Source organism: Sinocyclocheilus anshuiensis, unplaced genomic scaffold, assembly GCF_001515605.1.
Source record: "Sinocyclocheilus anshuiensis isolate Anshui unplaced genomic scaffold, SAMN03320099.WGS_v1.1 scaffold700, whole genome shotgun sequence".
NCBI classification, from domain to species: domain Eukaryota; kingdom Metazoa; phylum Chordata; class Actinopteri; order Cypriniformes; family Cyprinidae; genus Sinocyclocheilus; species Sinocyclocheilus anshuiensis.
The window spans coordinates 635,462-651,920 of NW_015555756.1; the positions used below are offsets into that span (position 1 = coordinate 635,462).

The window sequence follows — 16,459 nt, forward strand, 5'->3', positions numbered from 1 at the left end:
GTTGTCGGTGCGCACCAACACATGGTGACCTCTTAGGTCTGGGAGAAAGTGTTTCAGTGCTCGAAACACGGCCAGCATCTCCAGGCAGTTGATGTGCCAAGTGAGATGGCAACCACTCCACAGACCGTGACTAGCGTTACACGGCGACAAGGAGCTCCCAGAACTGGGCCCTGCGACAAGAACCAAGGTTTGCTCCACATGTCTGTAGCGAATCAGCTCATGGGGAAATATGAATAATTAATGATAACTAGTTATAATTAATTATAAATATTTAGATCCGCTGTAGATATTTACTTGACCTCTCAGGGTCAACTGTCTGCTACATGTCTAAGGCACGTAGGCACCTCTGCGTGACCTTGAGCATGCGAAGCGGGTTTTCCCTCGGGGAGAACCCCTTGGTCTTGAGCTCCACATTAATGCTACTCATTATAATAGGAATAATATGCTCGTGTAACTGATGCTTCTGCAACTGGCGAGCTCATTGACGCTCATGAGAAAGACAGGCAGAGCGTCGGGCCCTCTCCCTGTGGGGGAAGGACCGCAGCGCTGGCTTCCGAAACCCCGAGAGCGGGCGCAGGATCTGGTGGTTAAGGAAGAAGATAGGGACTCGCCCGTCTACATTCCCTCCACCGGATCCATATGCGAAACACACGAGCACAGCCGCCGCTCCGCCTCGGCGAAAGTGGGGTCAGCACCGCGAGAAATGCTAGTGAAGGCTCCCTCCTCAAAGAGAGCCCTCTGAGAGCGAAGCAAGGCAGTAACAAAACGCTCGCAATGTGGGCCGTCAGCTCCCTCGAGAGCTGACTCTGCGTGCTTCGCTCCCAAGCAGACAACACACAAACTGTGTATGTCCCCACCCGAAATATAGCACGGGCAGGGAGGAACACACAGCCTGAACGCTACCTGCTCACCCAAATGCTTCTTTTGACTGAAGCTTTGACATAATGGAGCTTATAAGTGGAAAAACAACACTAAATAAGACTTATAGCGATATAACAGATAGCGACTGACACACACACAGAGCGCTTGCTGAATGACAGAAAGCTGACGCCGGTTCCACTGCACGTGCTTTTAAGCTTCCTGGTCGTTACGTCACCCCGCCCGTGACATCTCGCCCATCCATTGGACTGATTACACGTGTGATTCAGAGCGTGGTCACGCTGAAGGCGTTCCCGTAGCGTTTCGACGCAGCTCGAGTTCCTGAAGGGGAACATTTTCCTCATTGGTTCTAACATTTACTTTTATTGAATAAGAAGATATTTTATCAATACAAGTTGTGTAGCTTATAGTTCCGTACAATAAAGAGTACTATTACAGGAACCAAAATTCAGTCAATGTTCATGTCTTCTTTTAAAGGAATTTATTGGTAATCCAGCTGGAAAGTTTCACACAGGCAGGAGCAGAAATGATCAGGTTTAAATGTAGTAATTTGTCACATGATATTTACAGGCATACAAGCTTTTGACTGAACTCTTTCTATTTGTTGAATAGGTTGCAACAGATATGCGGCTCTGGCTACGGGATGCTTTTACCACTCTGAAAGAACTAGCTTTGCAGCTCATCAGCACTATGGTGGAAAGAGCTGCAGTGTAAGAATGCTCAATTATCAAGATATCTGTAGAGATATGACTAATGTACAGTTACCAAACACACATCCAATCCATCCTTCGTCCATCCAGAGAGATTGAAATCCTGTGCCCTGGATACACTCACATGCAGAGGGCCCAGCCAATCAGATGGAGTCACTGGATTCTCAGGTGCATTTCAGTAGATGAATTCTGTCTTAATTATATTTTACTCAAGGCGAGGCAACAGTAATGTGTTAAGTGTTGTGATCTTGTATATTTGGACTTGTTGGTGCATATGTGTGGTCATAACTGTTCATTGTTCATGGTTTCTTGCAGTCATGCAGCATCACTAAGCAGAGATATTAAACGACTGGAGGACATCAGGAAATGTGTTAATGTGATGCCCCTAGGAAGGTGTATATACAATACTGAAATCTCTTTAAAAGAATTCTCTTATTTCTTTTAATTATCTTATTAAGATTGAATTTATTTGATTAGAAATACAGTAAAACAGTAATATTTTGAAATATTATTCTAATTAAAAATAACCATTTTCTATTTTAATATACTTTAAAATGTAATTTATTCCTGTGATGCAGAGTTGAATTTTCAGCATCATTACTCCAGTCTTCAGCGTCACATGATCCTTCAGAAATCATTCTAATATGCTGATTTGGTGTTCAAGAAACATTTCTTATTATTTTCAATGTTGAAAACACTTGTACTGCTTAATAATTTTGTGAAAGACATGATACATGTTTTATTGATTATTTAATAATAGAAAGTTCAAAAGAAAATCATTTGAAATCTAAATATTTGATAATTTATCAGTATAGATGTCTTTACTGTCCTTTTCAAATGCATCCTGACTAAATAACAGTTTTAAGTTTACGAAACAAATCTTACTGACCCAAAGGTTTCGAACGGTACTGCACACTCTTTAATTGTATTAAATGGATCTGTTTGAGATATGTTGATATATGCTATTTATATATTTGCCTTGCAGCGGAGCCATTGCTGGGAATCCCTTCAACATTGATAGAGAAAGTCTTCGTCAAGGTTGACGTCATTTGTATTCCCATATAATTAATGATTCGTGAAGTGTGTTCATGTGATATATGTTTGTGTGTACAGGTCAAACTGGTCACCTATTTGAAATTTTTTCATCTGATGTATTTTTTTTTATCACTCTCCAGAACTAAATTTTTATAGAATCAGCATTTACAGCATGGATGCTACTGGACAGAGGAATTTTGTTGGTATGTATATTCATGCTGCAGAAATTATCTCTCTCTCTCTCTCTCTTTCGGCTTATCCCCTTTATCAGGGGTCGCCACAGCGGAGTGATCCGCACAATGGATTTGGCACATGTTTGCTGCAGAAATCATCTAAGAGTATGATCATTAAAGGTGGGGTATGTCTTTTTTTTAAAAACGCTTTAGAAAACTGCGTCGGGCTGAGTACCAAAACAAACTTCTAGCCAATCAGCAGTAAGGGGCGTGTCTACTCATGATGCGGAGGAGAGAGTGCTCAGTGTACAGGACGGACATTAGCCGAGCGACGACAGAAAGATAGAAATGGCGGATAAAAAACAAAAGAGGAAAATGTCTGCGGAACAAAAGAAGGCTTACGATAAGTCAAGAAGTAGTACCCGTGTAAATTTCGGATCAGCTTTCCAGCGCTGGAGAGAACTCAAGGAGCTGGAAGGTCTGCGATCGGACGCCGAGGTTGATTTGTTTCTTCTCGATAGGTGAGTAACATTGGTTTTGCTTTGTTTCACAGAACTAATATATGCTGGCTTTTGCTTGAATATGCTCGTGTGTCATGTTCGCTTGTTTGTTCATCTGCAATCGTATTGTCGTTCCCTTCAGCTATGATAAAGACACATTCATTTCCACACCCTAAGCCTGGAGCGTCTAAACCTCCTCCACTGTCTGTTTCAAGCATCAGCTCCCAAAGTGTGTCCGAAAAATAAGATAATATGTTTAATACAGCAGATAATAATACAGCAGATTCCGCCATAATCGTTGCCTGGGTTGCGTACGTATGTGTGGGGCGGAGCTATCAAAATAGGGCGAGACCCTTTTGGGGTAGGGGCGTGTTTGTTTAGGTGATTTGAAATATCAACATTGGCTACCAGAAATCACTTACCCCACCTTTAACTTCACAGGTCATCAGTATCCTTTGTAATTAAAGGGATAATTCATTAAAAAATGAAAATTCTGTCATCATTTACTGACCCTCAAGTTGTTCCAAACCTGTATGTCTTTAATTCTTCTGTGGAAAACAAAAGAGCATCTTTTGAAAAATGTCACAGTGCTTTTTTGGTCCATAAAATGTAATTCTTCGGTCACCAAAACAGTTTAGTTACCAACATTCTTTAAAATATCTTCCTTTATGTTCCACAGAATAAAGATCAGATTTCGATCAACATGGTGGAGAGTAAATGATCACAGAATTTTCATTTTTGGCGAATATTCTGTTTAACTCAATGTGTTTGTGTATGTTTTTGGACAGCTAAATTTCTCTTCTGGGGATCAATGTGTCTCACACACCTTAGCAAGATGGCAGAGGATCTGATTTTATACGGTACAAACGAGTTCTCCTTCATCATTCTGACTGATGCATACAGGTGAGGACAGCATATGATCCATAATAGGAATATCATTCAGAATTTCAAAATATTTCACACTGATTGAATTTCACTCACTAAGCTCATCAGGCTGTGCATGTACCCTTGACATATAAAAGTTCTGGGTCTGACCTGGGTCATGTTCCAATCCCATTTCTATCATTGCTTTACTTATTTGCAAAAAGCACAAAAATAAAACACATCAAAGAATCCTGAAACCTGCACAACTGTTTTCAACATTGATATAAATGTTTTGATATAAAAAACATTACTTGAGCACCAGATATGCATATTAGAATGATTTCTGAAGGATCACGTGACACTGAAGACTGGAGTAATGATCCTGAAAATTCAGCTTTGCATCACAGGAATAAATTACATTTTTAAATATATTAAAATATAAAACAATTATTTTAAATTGTAATAATATTTCCCAATATTTCTGTTTTTACTGTATTTTTTATCAAATAAATGAAGCCTTGAACATAAGAGTAGTTTGAACTCAAGAACGTGTCTTGTGTGTAGGCCCCGAAATAAAGTCATAAAAAAGTCACAGCAGACAGAAATCATTAATTTGAAGCCCTTGGGTTAACAGTATTTTTCCTTACATTACTACCATGTTCTGCATTATTTTCACCCCACCTGGGTGTATGCACATTTTCATCATGAAACTGTAGGAGCTGCTGGCTTGAGCTTTAGGCAGAGTTGCAAATTAATTACGGTAATTCAAATGACTTTTATGGTACAGTTGCCCAGAAATGTCAGTGAGTACACATGTACCTGCTCACGTCATCACACATTCTACATTGTTAGAGCAAATCGATTTTCTTATACTATAATTCTTTATGGCCTGTGAAATGTTCGGCCTTGTTAACATTAACTGATTTATCTTTATTAACCACAAACTGATTGCTGCACAGCCGGTACTGACCTTAGTTAAATAGTAAATGTTCTCTCAGAAATAATTATTGCCTATTTATTAACAACATTATCATGTTCGGAAAAGCTGACTATCTGCCACGTAGTGCAGGATTCAGTATGTTGTCTTAATTGGTGGATGATATTCAACACAGATACTGTGAACACGAGCTGGCTGATGTGTGAGGGATTCAATCCACTTCTGCTTTGTATGTGTGCCTAGTGTGTGTAGTTAATCAGAGCTGTTGTATTTGTGTTTGTGAGAGCAGCACTGGGAGCAGTTTAATGCCTCAGAAGAAGAACGCAGACAGCCTGGAGCTCATCCGCAGCAAAGCAGGACGAGTGTTTGGCAGAGTAAGATACAACACTGACTAATGAAGTCAACCCGAGACACCAGTACTGGCCTACAGAGATACTACTGTCATTGAAATAATTAACATTATGATTAAGGTCAATCTATGGGAAATTTAATAAATAGTATTAGGGCTTTCAGTTTAGTTGCTATTCATTTAGGGATGCACAATGTAATGGTACCTTATCAGTTATCGAATATTGGATGTTTAATAGCATGCTTATTTCTCCTATTTTTAAAATTAGATTACCTTCACTGTCATCCAACTCTCACCTAAAGTTAATCTTTGAAAACATTAATAATTTAACAATGCCGTTAAATATAATTTTGAGCAAATCTCCAAATAATTATTCATTTTTCAGATTGTGCTTAATGTTACGATGTCTAAATTTACTTTTAAAATGACTGACTTCAGTTTATAATGTTTTATTTTTTACGTTTTTTAAACAAAATAGTGTAATATTTTAATATAGACTATTTATTGATTATCGGTAATAACATTTAAATATTTATCAGAATATTTTTAATAAAAACAATATTAAAAAATAGTATAATATTAAAATTAAAATAATACATAAAATATTATTTAAAAAAGAATACAAATTAACATACTTAACAGACAAAGTAGTATACTATTTTGTATATTGTCCATATATTGGTTATAACATAAAAATATTTATTGGCTTATTGGCCAGAAGTTTCATATCATATCAGTATTTTAAATATTATTTATTAAAATTAATAAAAATGAACATAATTTGAATATTGCCATAACATGAATTTAATTGTTGACTTATTAACCATAATTTCCATATCAGTGCACACCTATATTAATTATAAGAAAATAATATTACAAATATTAAATATAATAATATTTAAATATTTAAAATAATAATATTAAAATACAAATATTTTATATAATTAACATACTTTTAAATAATTAACATACTTAATCATACCCCATGAAGGTAAGATAACAATTTTTACAACAAAAAAAACGTAAGGTTTTGTTAAGGCTTTATCTAATTTAAATTTCATTGTAATACAGTGTGCAGGGTTTCTGATGACTCTCAAGGCCTTACCCAGCACATACAACAAAGAATTACAGGTATGTCCATGACAGCCGGAAAATACGATCATTTTACTTTAAAACATTTTCTGAATATATGTTTTGTCACTGCAGGAGGACAAGGAGGCCATGCTTGACACATACGATACAGTACACACTGTGCTGCAGGTGGCAACAGGCGTCATTTCAACTCTAAAGGTGAGAGACGGGTTAGAACACAATGTTGTTTTGTCACGAACAATGGCAATCAAAAACAAAACTGTTACTTCAGGTAAATAGTAAGTAGGTGAAATGCTGAATGAGATGCAGAAGTGTTTGAGTATGTCATAATCCATTGCCAGTCTAAAATGTGAGCGGTATAAAAAATTGTTGTTGTTTCATTTCCTTTTTTATTCATTGTTGAGCAGTAGATCTTAAGCACTTGTACTTTTCCATTCCTCAGGTCAACCAATCAGCGATGGAAGGGGCCCTCTGCCCAGATATGCTGGCCACTGATCTTGCCTACCATCTGGTCAGAAAGGGAGTAAGTCCATCAATCCATCAGCTTTCAGATTTCGCATGTCAGTAGAGCTGAATGAAATCTGACATATATACACATATATCAAAGATGCCTTTCAGAGAGGCCCACAGTTGTGCTGGGAAAGCCGTTTATATCGCTGAATCTAAGAACATCCATCTGTCCAAACTCACTGTAGAGGACCTTCAAATTGTCAGGTCAGCAGTCACATTCAAACTAAAAGTACATGACAGTATATGATATGTTTTATTTAGATTTTTAAAAAATGTTTTTCTTAATCTCCAGCCCTTTGTTTGACAAGGATGTTTCTTCAGTGTGGGACTACACAAAAAGCATTGAACAGTACAGCACCCCCGGTGGCACGGCCAGGAATAGCGTCACGGCTCAAATCCCGCACTTTAGAACATGGTTACAGGCACAAAAACAATAACCATAGTCTCATTTCTACAACGGTCAGCAGTAGGTGCTCTTTTATAGATGAATTTGGCATTTTATGCCTGCATGTTACATATAAGTAAACTTCTATTGCTTCCAAAATGTGAATCTTTATCTGACAAACAATATGTACAATGAAATATAGTTTCAACTAAATAAAGAATTTGTGTTGGCACTTCATTTGAACTTTTATTAACATCTTTGGAAAGATTATATTGAAACTTACACTCCACATGCCCTGCATATGTACACAATTTGTGGTACATATTTGTATCAAGTTGAATCATCGAACCAAAGCCATATGAAACATGGAAAAGTCATTGAACTTTACATGTGAATTTACAGTGAAATAATCTTAAATTAAAGAATGAAATAATGGAGGATCAGAAAGCTTCAAATGGACCACATTCAAATCTCAAGCTGTTTTATATTTTTGAAGACGTATATACAAGTATAATTATTGGTACATATAAATATAAATGGAAATCCTTCCCAGCAATTTATATATACATATATAAAAAGAGATTTTAAAATACTTTAAATGCAGTAACGATGAACAACCAAAAAAGTAATGGAAAACAGATGAGAATCCTGAAATGATCAAAGTCAGATAAAGCTGCCACAACTAAAAGAGAATATCGGAAGACATGATAAGATGTACCAATGAGACAATTAATAATTGTGAACACAAAAAAATAACTCAATATGGAACATCCTTTGTTAAAAGAGATGTGGTCTCTACCATTTAATGGAAACACCTTTGTTGTCCAAAAACACAAAAGAGGCACAGAAACAGGGTGATCAGATTGGGCAGGACACACAGGTTGTGAGCTGGCACAGATGTGTACACAACTCGTCCATTCAGATTCTGCACAGGACGGAATACTCCAGTCATTGGTTTTTCTGTTCCGAATAACAGCTGTTTATCCATTGACATCAGCTAAAGCAGGAAAAGAAAGATGCATTGGAATTCAAATCTGCCTTTTCATAATCATATACTATACAGGTGAAAAGGGTTTAGCTAATAGAACTCACAATACTTTCCATAGTTGTTTAATCACAGTGCATTAAGATAATTGTTTTGTTATACAAGTTTTATGGACTGTTACGTTAAAATATGCAAATTATCCATTACCTAATTAAATATGCACTCATTTGCACATTGGATAAACCCAGGTTCAAAATTCTGGTTTCATTATGTTGACATAATCGGAGTTAAAGGTTTTTACAGAGAGGATTTTGATATCTCCTTTCTATCAGACCATAAACCAGAAATGACTGTCAACAGCAAGAAAAAAAAAATCATGTTTTTAGGAATAAATGTTATGTAAATCAATCGACTGATATATGAACAAACCTCTCTGTAAAAACCTTCAGATAGGAATAGGAAAGTTTGATATTTGATATAAGACTTATTTTGAGAAAACAAGCTTTAAATGTATGTATTGTAATTGAAATTTACAGATAAAGTGATAATAAAAGATAAAGTGTCATAAAATAACACTTAAAATAAAAATGTTATGGAAGAAAAATGGTTTTGTTTGTAGTGTCTTGCTTTCATTCTCCTGAGATACTGGTGATTGTAATCAGTGTTGACTAATATTTAGATCTCAGTCTGGTTTATGCATAAAAGGAAAAAAAAAAAGTCTCTCTGTACCTGCTTTTTGCTTATGGGCAGAGTCTGTTGGAAAACCGTCCACACAACGGCCTGGTCACAGCCTGGTGTGGTCAAGGAACCCAAGTACCGATAGTAGTTCAATTTATTGGCTTGTGGGATGATGTCGGTCAGTTTAAAGTCTTCAATTTCACTGCTGTTCCCTTTTGATCATATTGGGTAATGTGGAACCACAATACAGACAAACAAAACAAAGTTGAATAGACAAACTAATAATAAAAAAATAAATAACATGTAATCTTAAATAATAACTCACCTTCATACCGGACTTTTCCTAAAGCCTCTATGACTCTGTCCAGCTGTTTGTTTTGGCCAGAAGTCACCTAAAGGGGGATGGCAAAAACCAGGTATTAATATAGACCTCAAGTTATCGACATGGTTCATTAAAGGGTTATTTCTCCTTAAATGGCTTTAGTATGAATGAGGACTGGGGCTCTCAAACCCAAAATGACGAAAAGGTAATTTAAAATGTCATAAAAGTAGTCCATATGACTCCTGCATGTTCTATATATATAACATTGTCTGAAGTTGAACTGAAAATTATTCAGTGTAAATCTTTATATCTCCAATCTTAATAGCTCTTGGCACATTCATGTGATGTTTGATTTGTGAATGAATGATGATGGATCTTTTCAGCTGATGAAGTTCACGAAACCAATTTGTACGATTTGTTCATGTATTAGACATTTGATTCTTCTGAGTCTTTGACTCTTGTTTTTTTTTCCTTTTTTTGGGGGTGGGGGTTGAAAGTACTGGTCCTCATTCACTTTTTTTATGTGCAAAAAATTGTAGTTTTATGGAAGAATGTCAGTCATCTGGATTTGGCATGATAAAATAAACTGTAACTGAAATAACACAAATTTATCATTTTATTTGAGCTAGTTGCCAAAGCAACATTACTCATTTTCATTTAGTTTAACTTTAACAATGAATGAAAACTATATCATACAACATATTTTTAAAAATTAAATAAAAATGACAAAATACACAACAAAACTACTAAAACTTGAACTAAAATAAAAACTAAACTAAAAATAATAAAAAATTAATTCAAAATAATAAAATCTATAATAGTAGCTCAATAAAATAATGCTGTTTGGATGATAATTTTCTCTCAAAAATATTGTTAGCTATGAGACATATGAAATATCACAAAGGAATAAGTACCTCAAAAAAGAAGGCAAGTGCTGCCACCCCTGTAGAGTCATTTAGAGCATCTCCCAAGCTACCATATTTTTCTTTAATGTGAACAATATGGAGCTGGGGGACAAAATGCATCATTATCATACAGTAACTTGATGAAAATAATAGCCTTTTTAGTGTTTTATTGTCCATACATTTTTGATAGTGACATGGACTCTCACCTCCATGGGATAACACTCCCCGTCCACAGAGTGCTCTGAGCCCTGGCCGCCGTTCTCTCCCCAGTGCAGGTGGAACTGGACGGCTTTGTATGTGGCTGGCAGACCCCCTCCACGGAGACGCACAGACTGAGGGAGGGTGAAGTGAGCTGGGAAGAAGCATAGAGCTTGTTATTATACTTAACTCTTACAATTACAAGATCAGAAAGATAATAGAATTCAGAGTAAATCAGGTAAACTCAGCTGAATTACATTTTTTGAACTCAAGTTAAGGGGATAGTTCATCCAAAGATGAAAATTCTGTCATCAGTTTCTCACCCTCATGTCGTTCCAAACCCATAAGACTTTTGTTTATATGTTTTAAAGTTCATGATATGACTTGAGCCTTCTGAAAAAACACATTTGCTTTACTGTATATGATGAAAAGATGTAGTTTAGGCTTTTATACGCATATAAACATTGATCAATGCACATACATAGAGTTCTTAAATTATGGTAAACAAGCTTCATCGCACTTGCTTGATGCATGAGGTTTGTTCATTGATTACTTTTACAATCTCTTGCGCTTTTTGATGCTTTGATTTTGGTTGAGTGGACTTTCAATGGATGGTATGATAAATGATAAAGTATTAAAAATACCTTCATTTGTGTTCTGGAGATGAACAACAGTCTTATGAAATAAATGACAATTTATTTAGAATGTACTTTTTTTTAGGCCTTTATATTTCAGTTAATTTACCTGAATGTCCATGGTTTTTCACACTCATATTGAAAACGTTCTCATGCCCATCAAAGATAAAACTGGTCAGTTTTGGATCATGCTTCACTTTGCGTGTGATGATATTGATAGGCGATTGTCTCTGACCTCCACAATTAGGAAAATTATTCTTCCACTCTGAAGGCTCTGGATGACACAATTGGAAAACACATTTCTCTCAGCATAAACATTCAACTGTATGAGAAACTTAAGGACTTTGCTTTGGTGATGACTATGCAAAATCCTGAGAGGTTGAGTCCAGGTACAAACTTGAGTGTTTGTCCTCACCTCTACATGTGTCTTGACAGGAAAACTGGCTCCGGTAGCACCACTCACCTGGAACAGAGAGAACATCCTGATGCAACTGGTTCCACGGACCACTACGGGAAAGTATTTAGATCTGTGACTTGAAGCCAAGGTTCAGAGAGGTCTTAAGCACCAGTTATGATGGTGGTCATTAACTAACAAATTTGTTTATTTTGCGGCCATATAAAGCCATGCTTTGATTCACAAAGTTTTTCCTGATAATCAGTGAGCCATCTAACTGAGTCCCCCTCCTGATCACCAGGTTTGATTGAGTGCAGAACATGTGCTTGAATGCAAGGGCACCTTAAGTGTTTTCACGTTACCCACTATCCACTTGTGCACTTTCATCCCATTCAGCTTAGTTTGCACAAAAAAGAATATTCATCATTTACTCACCCTTATGCCATTCCAACCTGTATGACTTTATTTCTTTATGAAACACAAAAGACGATGAAGTCAGTAGGGACCAATGCTGTTGTTTCTTTGGACCCCATTGACTTTCAATGTCAAGGACAAAAACACTGAAATTATATACAGTATATATATATATATATATATTTTTTTTTTTATATGCTCTTTTCTCCACAAATGAAAGGAAAAAAAAAAAAAAGATTACTGGAGTTATACACCACAAGAAAATACTATTTTAGTCTTTCTACTTTAAATTTCATATTTAACTCAATGTGTTAATTGCCGTTTCGTATTAATTAATTAACAGATTAAAAAAAGTTTCTGCATCATTATTCTTTATTTAATTTTTTTTTTCTCTTCAGTGTACAGGTTTGGAATGACATGAGGGTGAATACATGCAAAAAATTTCTCATTTCTCATATTCCTGTAATACTAGATGATTTTAAGCTTGGCATTAGTTTTTCTTTACGGCAGTGAATAATGTTACGGAGAAAACTAAACTGTTGCACGAGAAAGAAAGAAAAGTTGCACTGAAGTTGATGTTATGGACACCTATTTGTATTACATCAGCATGTGTCTTGTAAGTTCAAAGCAAGTGAAAGAAGACGGTGAACTGAAGAGGTCAGACAATATAAACAATACAAGGTGACCCTCTGTTAAAAAATAACCTGTCTGGATCCCATAACCCAAGATGCACTGTGTTACAGCCTAGATCAACTAATGACAGAGTAAAATCACTGACTGTCAGAGCAAATATGCTGTAAAACATTGCAACTCAAACTTGGCATGTGCAAGCATCATACTGAATTCTCTCATTCTCAAAATTTTTTTTATTTGATATTATTATCTGCATGGTAGTTAACCTAAACAGTATACCTAAAAATGCAAAATGCACAAAAATGTCCATACCCGAAACACATTTACAGTAATATAGTACAGTTTACATCTCCTTCTGCTTTTTGGATAATAATGGCTTTTGGTAAAATACCATCCCATGAAGTAACACCATTTTTTTTTTTTTTTGCAGTTTCAGGGCAAGGGCACATCCTAATATAACAGCACAAACTATGATGTTCTACTTGGTGCATTCAAGTTCAAAACATACAGGGTATTTAGACTAGGCAGAAAGAAATTAGAGTTCAAGAATGCAAGAACTGCATTCCACTCAAAGGACAAGGATCAGGAGAATGAGGCTGTGGTTCAACTAAAATTCTACTAGATAGCTAGTAGAAGTGTTTATGCATAGGTACTGCTGATTATTGAGTTGTACCAACAATACAAACACTTAGAACAATTTTCCCATAGAGATTATGCAATCACAACAAGTCAGCACCTTTCAGTCAGTGGACGGCACATTCATGCCACCATAATTCTGTGCAATATGACCTCTACAAAAGGCTATATGACTTTGTTTTAAAAATAAGTTATTTTATTAGTAATGTTTGTATGCATATGATGTGTGACTCTGTACAGTAGAGCCCAAAAGTTCATACATTCTCTTCTATATTTACTAAATTAGCAAATTGGACTCTGTTATTAATAGACAAGCAAGATGTCACTATTCAAAAGTATGCATTTATTTTGCGGTATTAATGTATGAAGCTACACTCAGTGCAACGTCATCCCTGCACACACACTTCTTATCCACGTCATTTTCACGGTTCAGCGCGGCGCACACAGACTTTCACTGAGTCTAAACTGCGGCTGACTTTTTTTTTTTCCGAAAAAAACTTAACTTCGCCATCCTCTTTCACTTCTGCTGTTATAATTTTCTATTTGCTCATGGGAAACGTCTGTTCGCCTGATAGGAGAAACATTCTTACCTGGGGACTCAATATTTCTGCCATAGTTGAATTCGAGACCTTGATCGAAGGTAATAGTAGGCCTACTTTAAAATAATACTACTGTACTTTGATGTAATTTATATCCGTCTCAGACTTTTGGACTCCACTGTATGTCCATATAAAACTAGTGAAACTATTATTGTGAGTATTATGTAGCCTACTGATCTATATATAATGACTAGCCTATATGTATGAATCTATAGGCTATATAATAAAGTTATCTATTATAGATCAGTGGTATTATGTAGATGTTTTAGTATAATGACGACGATTTAAGTTGTGTTGATAGGTTCCAAAACAATATTAAATTCAGCCTTACAATAGAAGGTCATATGCTGTATAATTACCCTTACGAAAAAGAAGTTTATTCAAGTGTGCTATTAGTATACTTCTTTTAAACTAAAAATAGGAAAGTATACGTTTAGTGTACTTTTTATGTACTTCTCAGAAATGGGCTTTATGTACTTCTCAGAAATATACTTAAAATGACTTGCTAAAATAAACTTGAAGTATACTACTTTTTGGTAAGGGCAGTAGCTGAAGATAAAATAGAGTTAGTAACGTTCCGGTTCATTCATTGTGATGGAGACTGTTATGTGAACCCAGTAACAACTGTGAACGATTCACTGATTGAAACCACTTCATGGGTTTGAATCAGAAAAAAATTTAAAATCATGTGTCATTCCAAAATTTTCTGACTGTCTAGATTTTAAACTTGTCATACATTTTTATTTTTGTCGCAGTTTGGAGTCCGAAATATATATCCTATCATTTTATGGAATACAGTAACTCAATACAGTACTTAAAATTAAAGTGATTGAATATCGAATATCAAAGTTTTAGGGTTATATTCAGCTTTAACAACTTTATTAAAGATTGGCTTATAAAAAAGATGTTTCTGCGCAAGACATCCAAGAATTAATGCTATTACTTTGTCATGTCAAAATTTTGCCTCTTCTATTTTGCTTAGAGCAGTCACTCATTCAACTGCATACTGCCAGACAGCCAGAGAGATACACAGCCAGACAGACAGATAAATTAGCCAGAGCGATAGATAGATAGATAGATAGATAGATAGATAGATCTACTACCTTACCTGAGCAGAGCTCTAGAACCAACAGAACAGATGAGATAGAGAGAATGGATGTCATGTCTACAATACCAATTCAAATCTCTCTGCCTTGTGTGACAGGAACCAATTTTATACAGTAGAGGAAAGGAAGGAGGGGGAGAGAGAGTTTTACAGGTAAGAGTTGAAATGACAGGTGTAGGGCAGCAAAGTAGGGCATTTGAGGTCCTTGATGAGGACATTTAACTCTCACAATACAACCTACGGCCAGTTGAACCTAGTGAAGTTTTCCCTGAACTCTGGCGTAATGAGTTTGCTTTATCAAACAGCCTGCAGAGGGCACTATTCTACAGGACTAAAGTGCAAAACAAAACCTGTTTATTATCCCTATTATAGGGCATGTAGTTTTAAGCACACTGTAAAGTTTGTCTTCGAGGACACACACATGCTTCAAACCATCTGCAACACACACTTGAGGAGAAATGAATGCTGGTTGTCAGTGAGCAACATATATCCATGGAGGAAATCATTTCAGTCCCTCCAGGTGACTGAGACTAATTAAGCATGTGGGGTGTCAGGACATGTTTGGATGTTTTGACTCAAGTGACTGTTTTGAGAATGATGAATGATGTAGAACAAGGCGGCCTGTCTTGTTAACCATGTCTTGTTGCTTTGACACTGAAATCAGTTAGCACGACAAAAGCGTCTAATTAGAGATAAGGGAAAACAACAATGCTGCTATCATAAATCACCCCAGCCTTTTTCCGACATAATGAACGCATCCCATCCCTCTCTATTTCTTTGCCTCTTGCGATGCCGTCTTGCGCTTTTAAAGATGGGAAGCCTGTGCTATAAATTAAATTAATGTTAGCCTCCTCTCAATCATTCATCATTCCAATAAAATGACGAGCTGTTGTACTGCATCGTTAAAACGGAGAGACCTATTAAAAAGTCATTAAAGTCAACTCAGCATGAAGGTCTGCCCTGTTGAGCTTTAGCCAGCCAAAATGGAATGACTCCATTTTATGGACATCATATAGCATGGACGTGTGATCACGAGTGAATGAAGTGGAAGGTAAACAGTAGGCAGCAAAGGGACAGCAGAGAATTAGAGAAAGGAATTAAATATACTGTAGTGGCTCCCAGTTTTGTAATAGTCCACTAAGATCTGGACTGTGATGCCTCATTGACTCGTAACTCATCATGGAGAATCATTACTCGAGAGTCTATTGACATCTACAGTAAGAGGCACTTAAGAGAATCACTATATTGTGTTTTACATACCTAAACGCACACATGCTGGTGTCACCATATAAGTAAGAATATCATATAGAAAAAAAATACAGCAGCTTATTACTGGGGCAGTAATTTAGAGATGAATAAAATATATAAAAAAGATATGTTCCAAACTTGTATGACTGCCTTTCGTCTGTGAAACATAAAAGAAGGTATTTTATGAAGAAATAAAAAATGACGATTCCCCTTCAGGAACTCGAGCTGCGTCGAAGTCGCTTTGGGAACGCCCTTGCGTGACCGCGTTCTGAA

At 36.2% G+C, this 16,459-nt stretch overlaps 2 protein-coding genes across 2 annotated transcripts in view; one reads left to right on the forward strand and one right to left on the reverse strand.

Annotated features, from left to right (window-relative positions):
* LOC107673800 (argininosuccinate lyase-like) overlaps positions 1–7,486 on the forward strand; it is an 11,184-nt gene extending 3,698 nt beyond the window's left edge. The window contains 13 exon segments of the mRNA XM_016467585.1: positions 1,357–1,413; positions 1,492–1,589; positions 1,680–1,757; positions 1,905–1,982; positions 2,575–2,627; positions 2,765–2,827; positions 4,086–4,200; positions 5,388–5,472; positions 6,519–6,578; positions 6,654–6,737; positions 6,982–7,062; positions 7,147–7,253; positions 7,342–7,486. Of these exon segments, the coding sequence (XP_016323071.1) occupies positions 1,357–1,413; positions 1,492–1,589; positions 1,680–1,757; positions 1,905–1,982; positions 2,575–2,627; positions 2,765–2,827; positions 4,086–4,200; positions 5,388–5,472; positions 6,519–6,578; positions 6,654–6,737; positions 6,982–7,062; positions 7,147–7,253; positions 7,342–7,486 (1,104 nt within the window).
* A 750-nt stretch (positions 7,487–8,236) lies between these two features.
* LOC107673808 (carbonic anhydrase 4-like) lies at positions 8,237–14,996 on the reverse strand. The gene is made up of 8 exons (XM_016467596.1): positions 14,942–14,996; positions 11,573–11,620; positions 11,267–11,431; positions 10,531–10,676; positions 10,334–10,426; positions 9,423–9,489; positions 9,149–9,309; positions 8,237–8,431 (listed from the first exon to the last, which is right to left on the reverse strand). The coding sequence occupies exons 1-8, from the start codon at positions 14,994–14,996 to the stop codon at positions 8,237–8,239; spliced, it is 930 nt and encodes a 309-aa protein (XP_016323082.1).
* Between the last annotated feature and the right edge of the window lie 1,463 nt (positions 14,997–16,459).

Bases quoted from the DNA above. Each gene is read 5' to 3' on its own strand.
- LOC107673808 (XM_016467596.1), bottom strand. From the start codon at position 14,996: ATGACATCCATTCTCTCTATCTCATCTGTTCTGTTGGTTCTAGAGCTC. The intron at 11,432-11,572 runs GTGAGGACAAAC...TGTGTCATCCAG, and splicing joins CTGTCAAGACACATGTAGAG to AGCCTTCAGAGTGGAAGAAT. The intron at 10,677-11,266 runs GTAAATTAACTG...GCTTCTTCCCAG, and splicing joins GAAAAACCATGGACATTCAG to CTCACTTCACCCTCCCTCAG.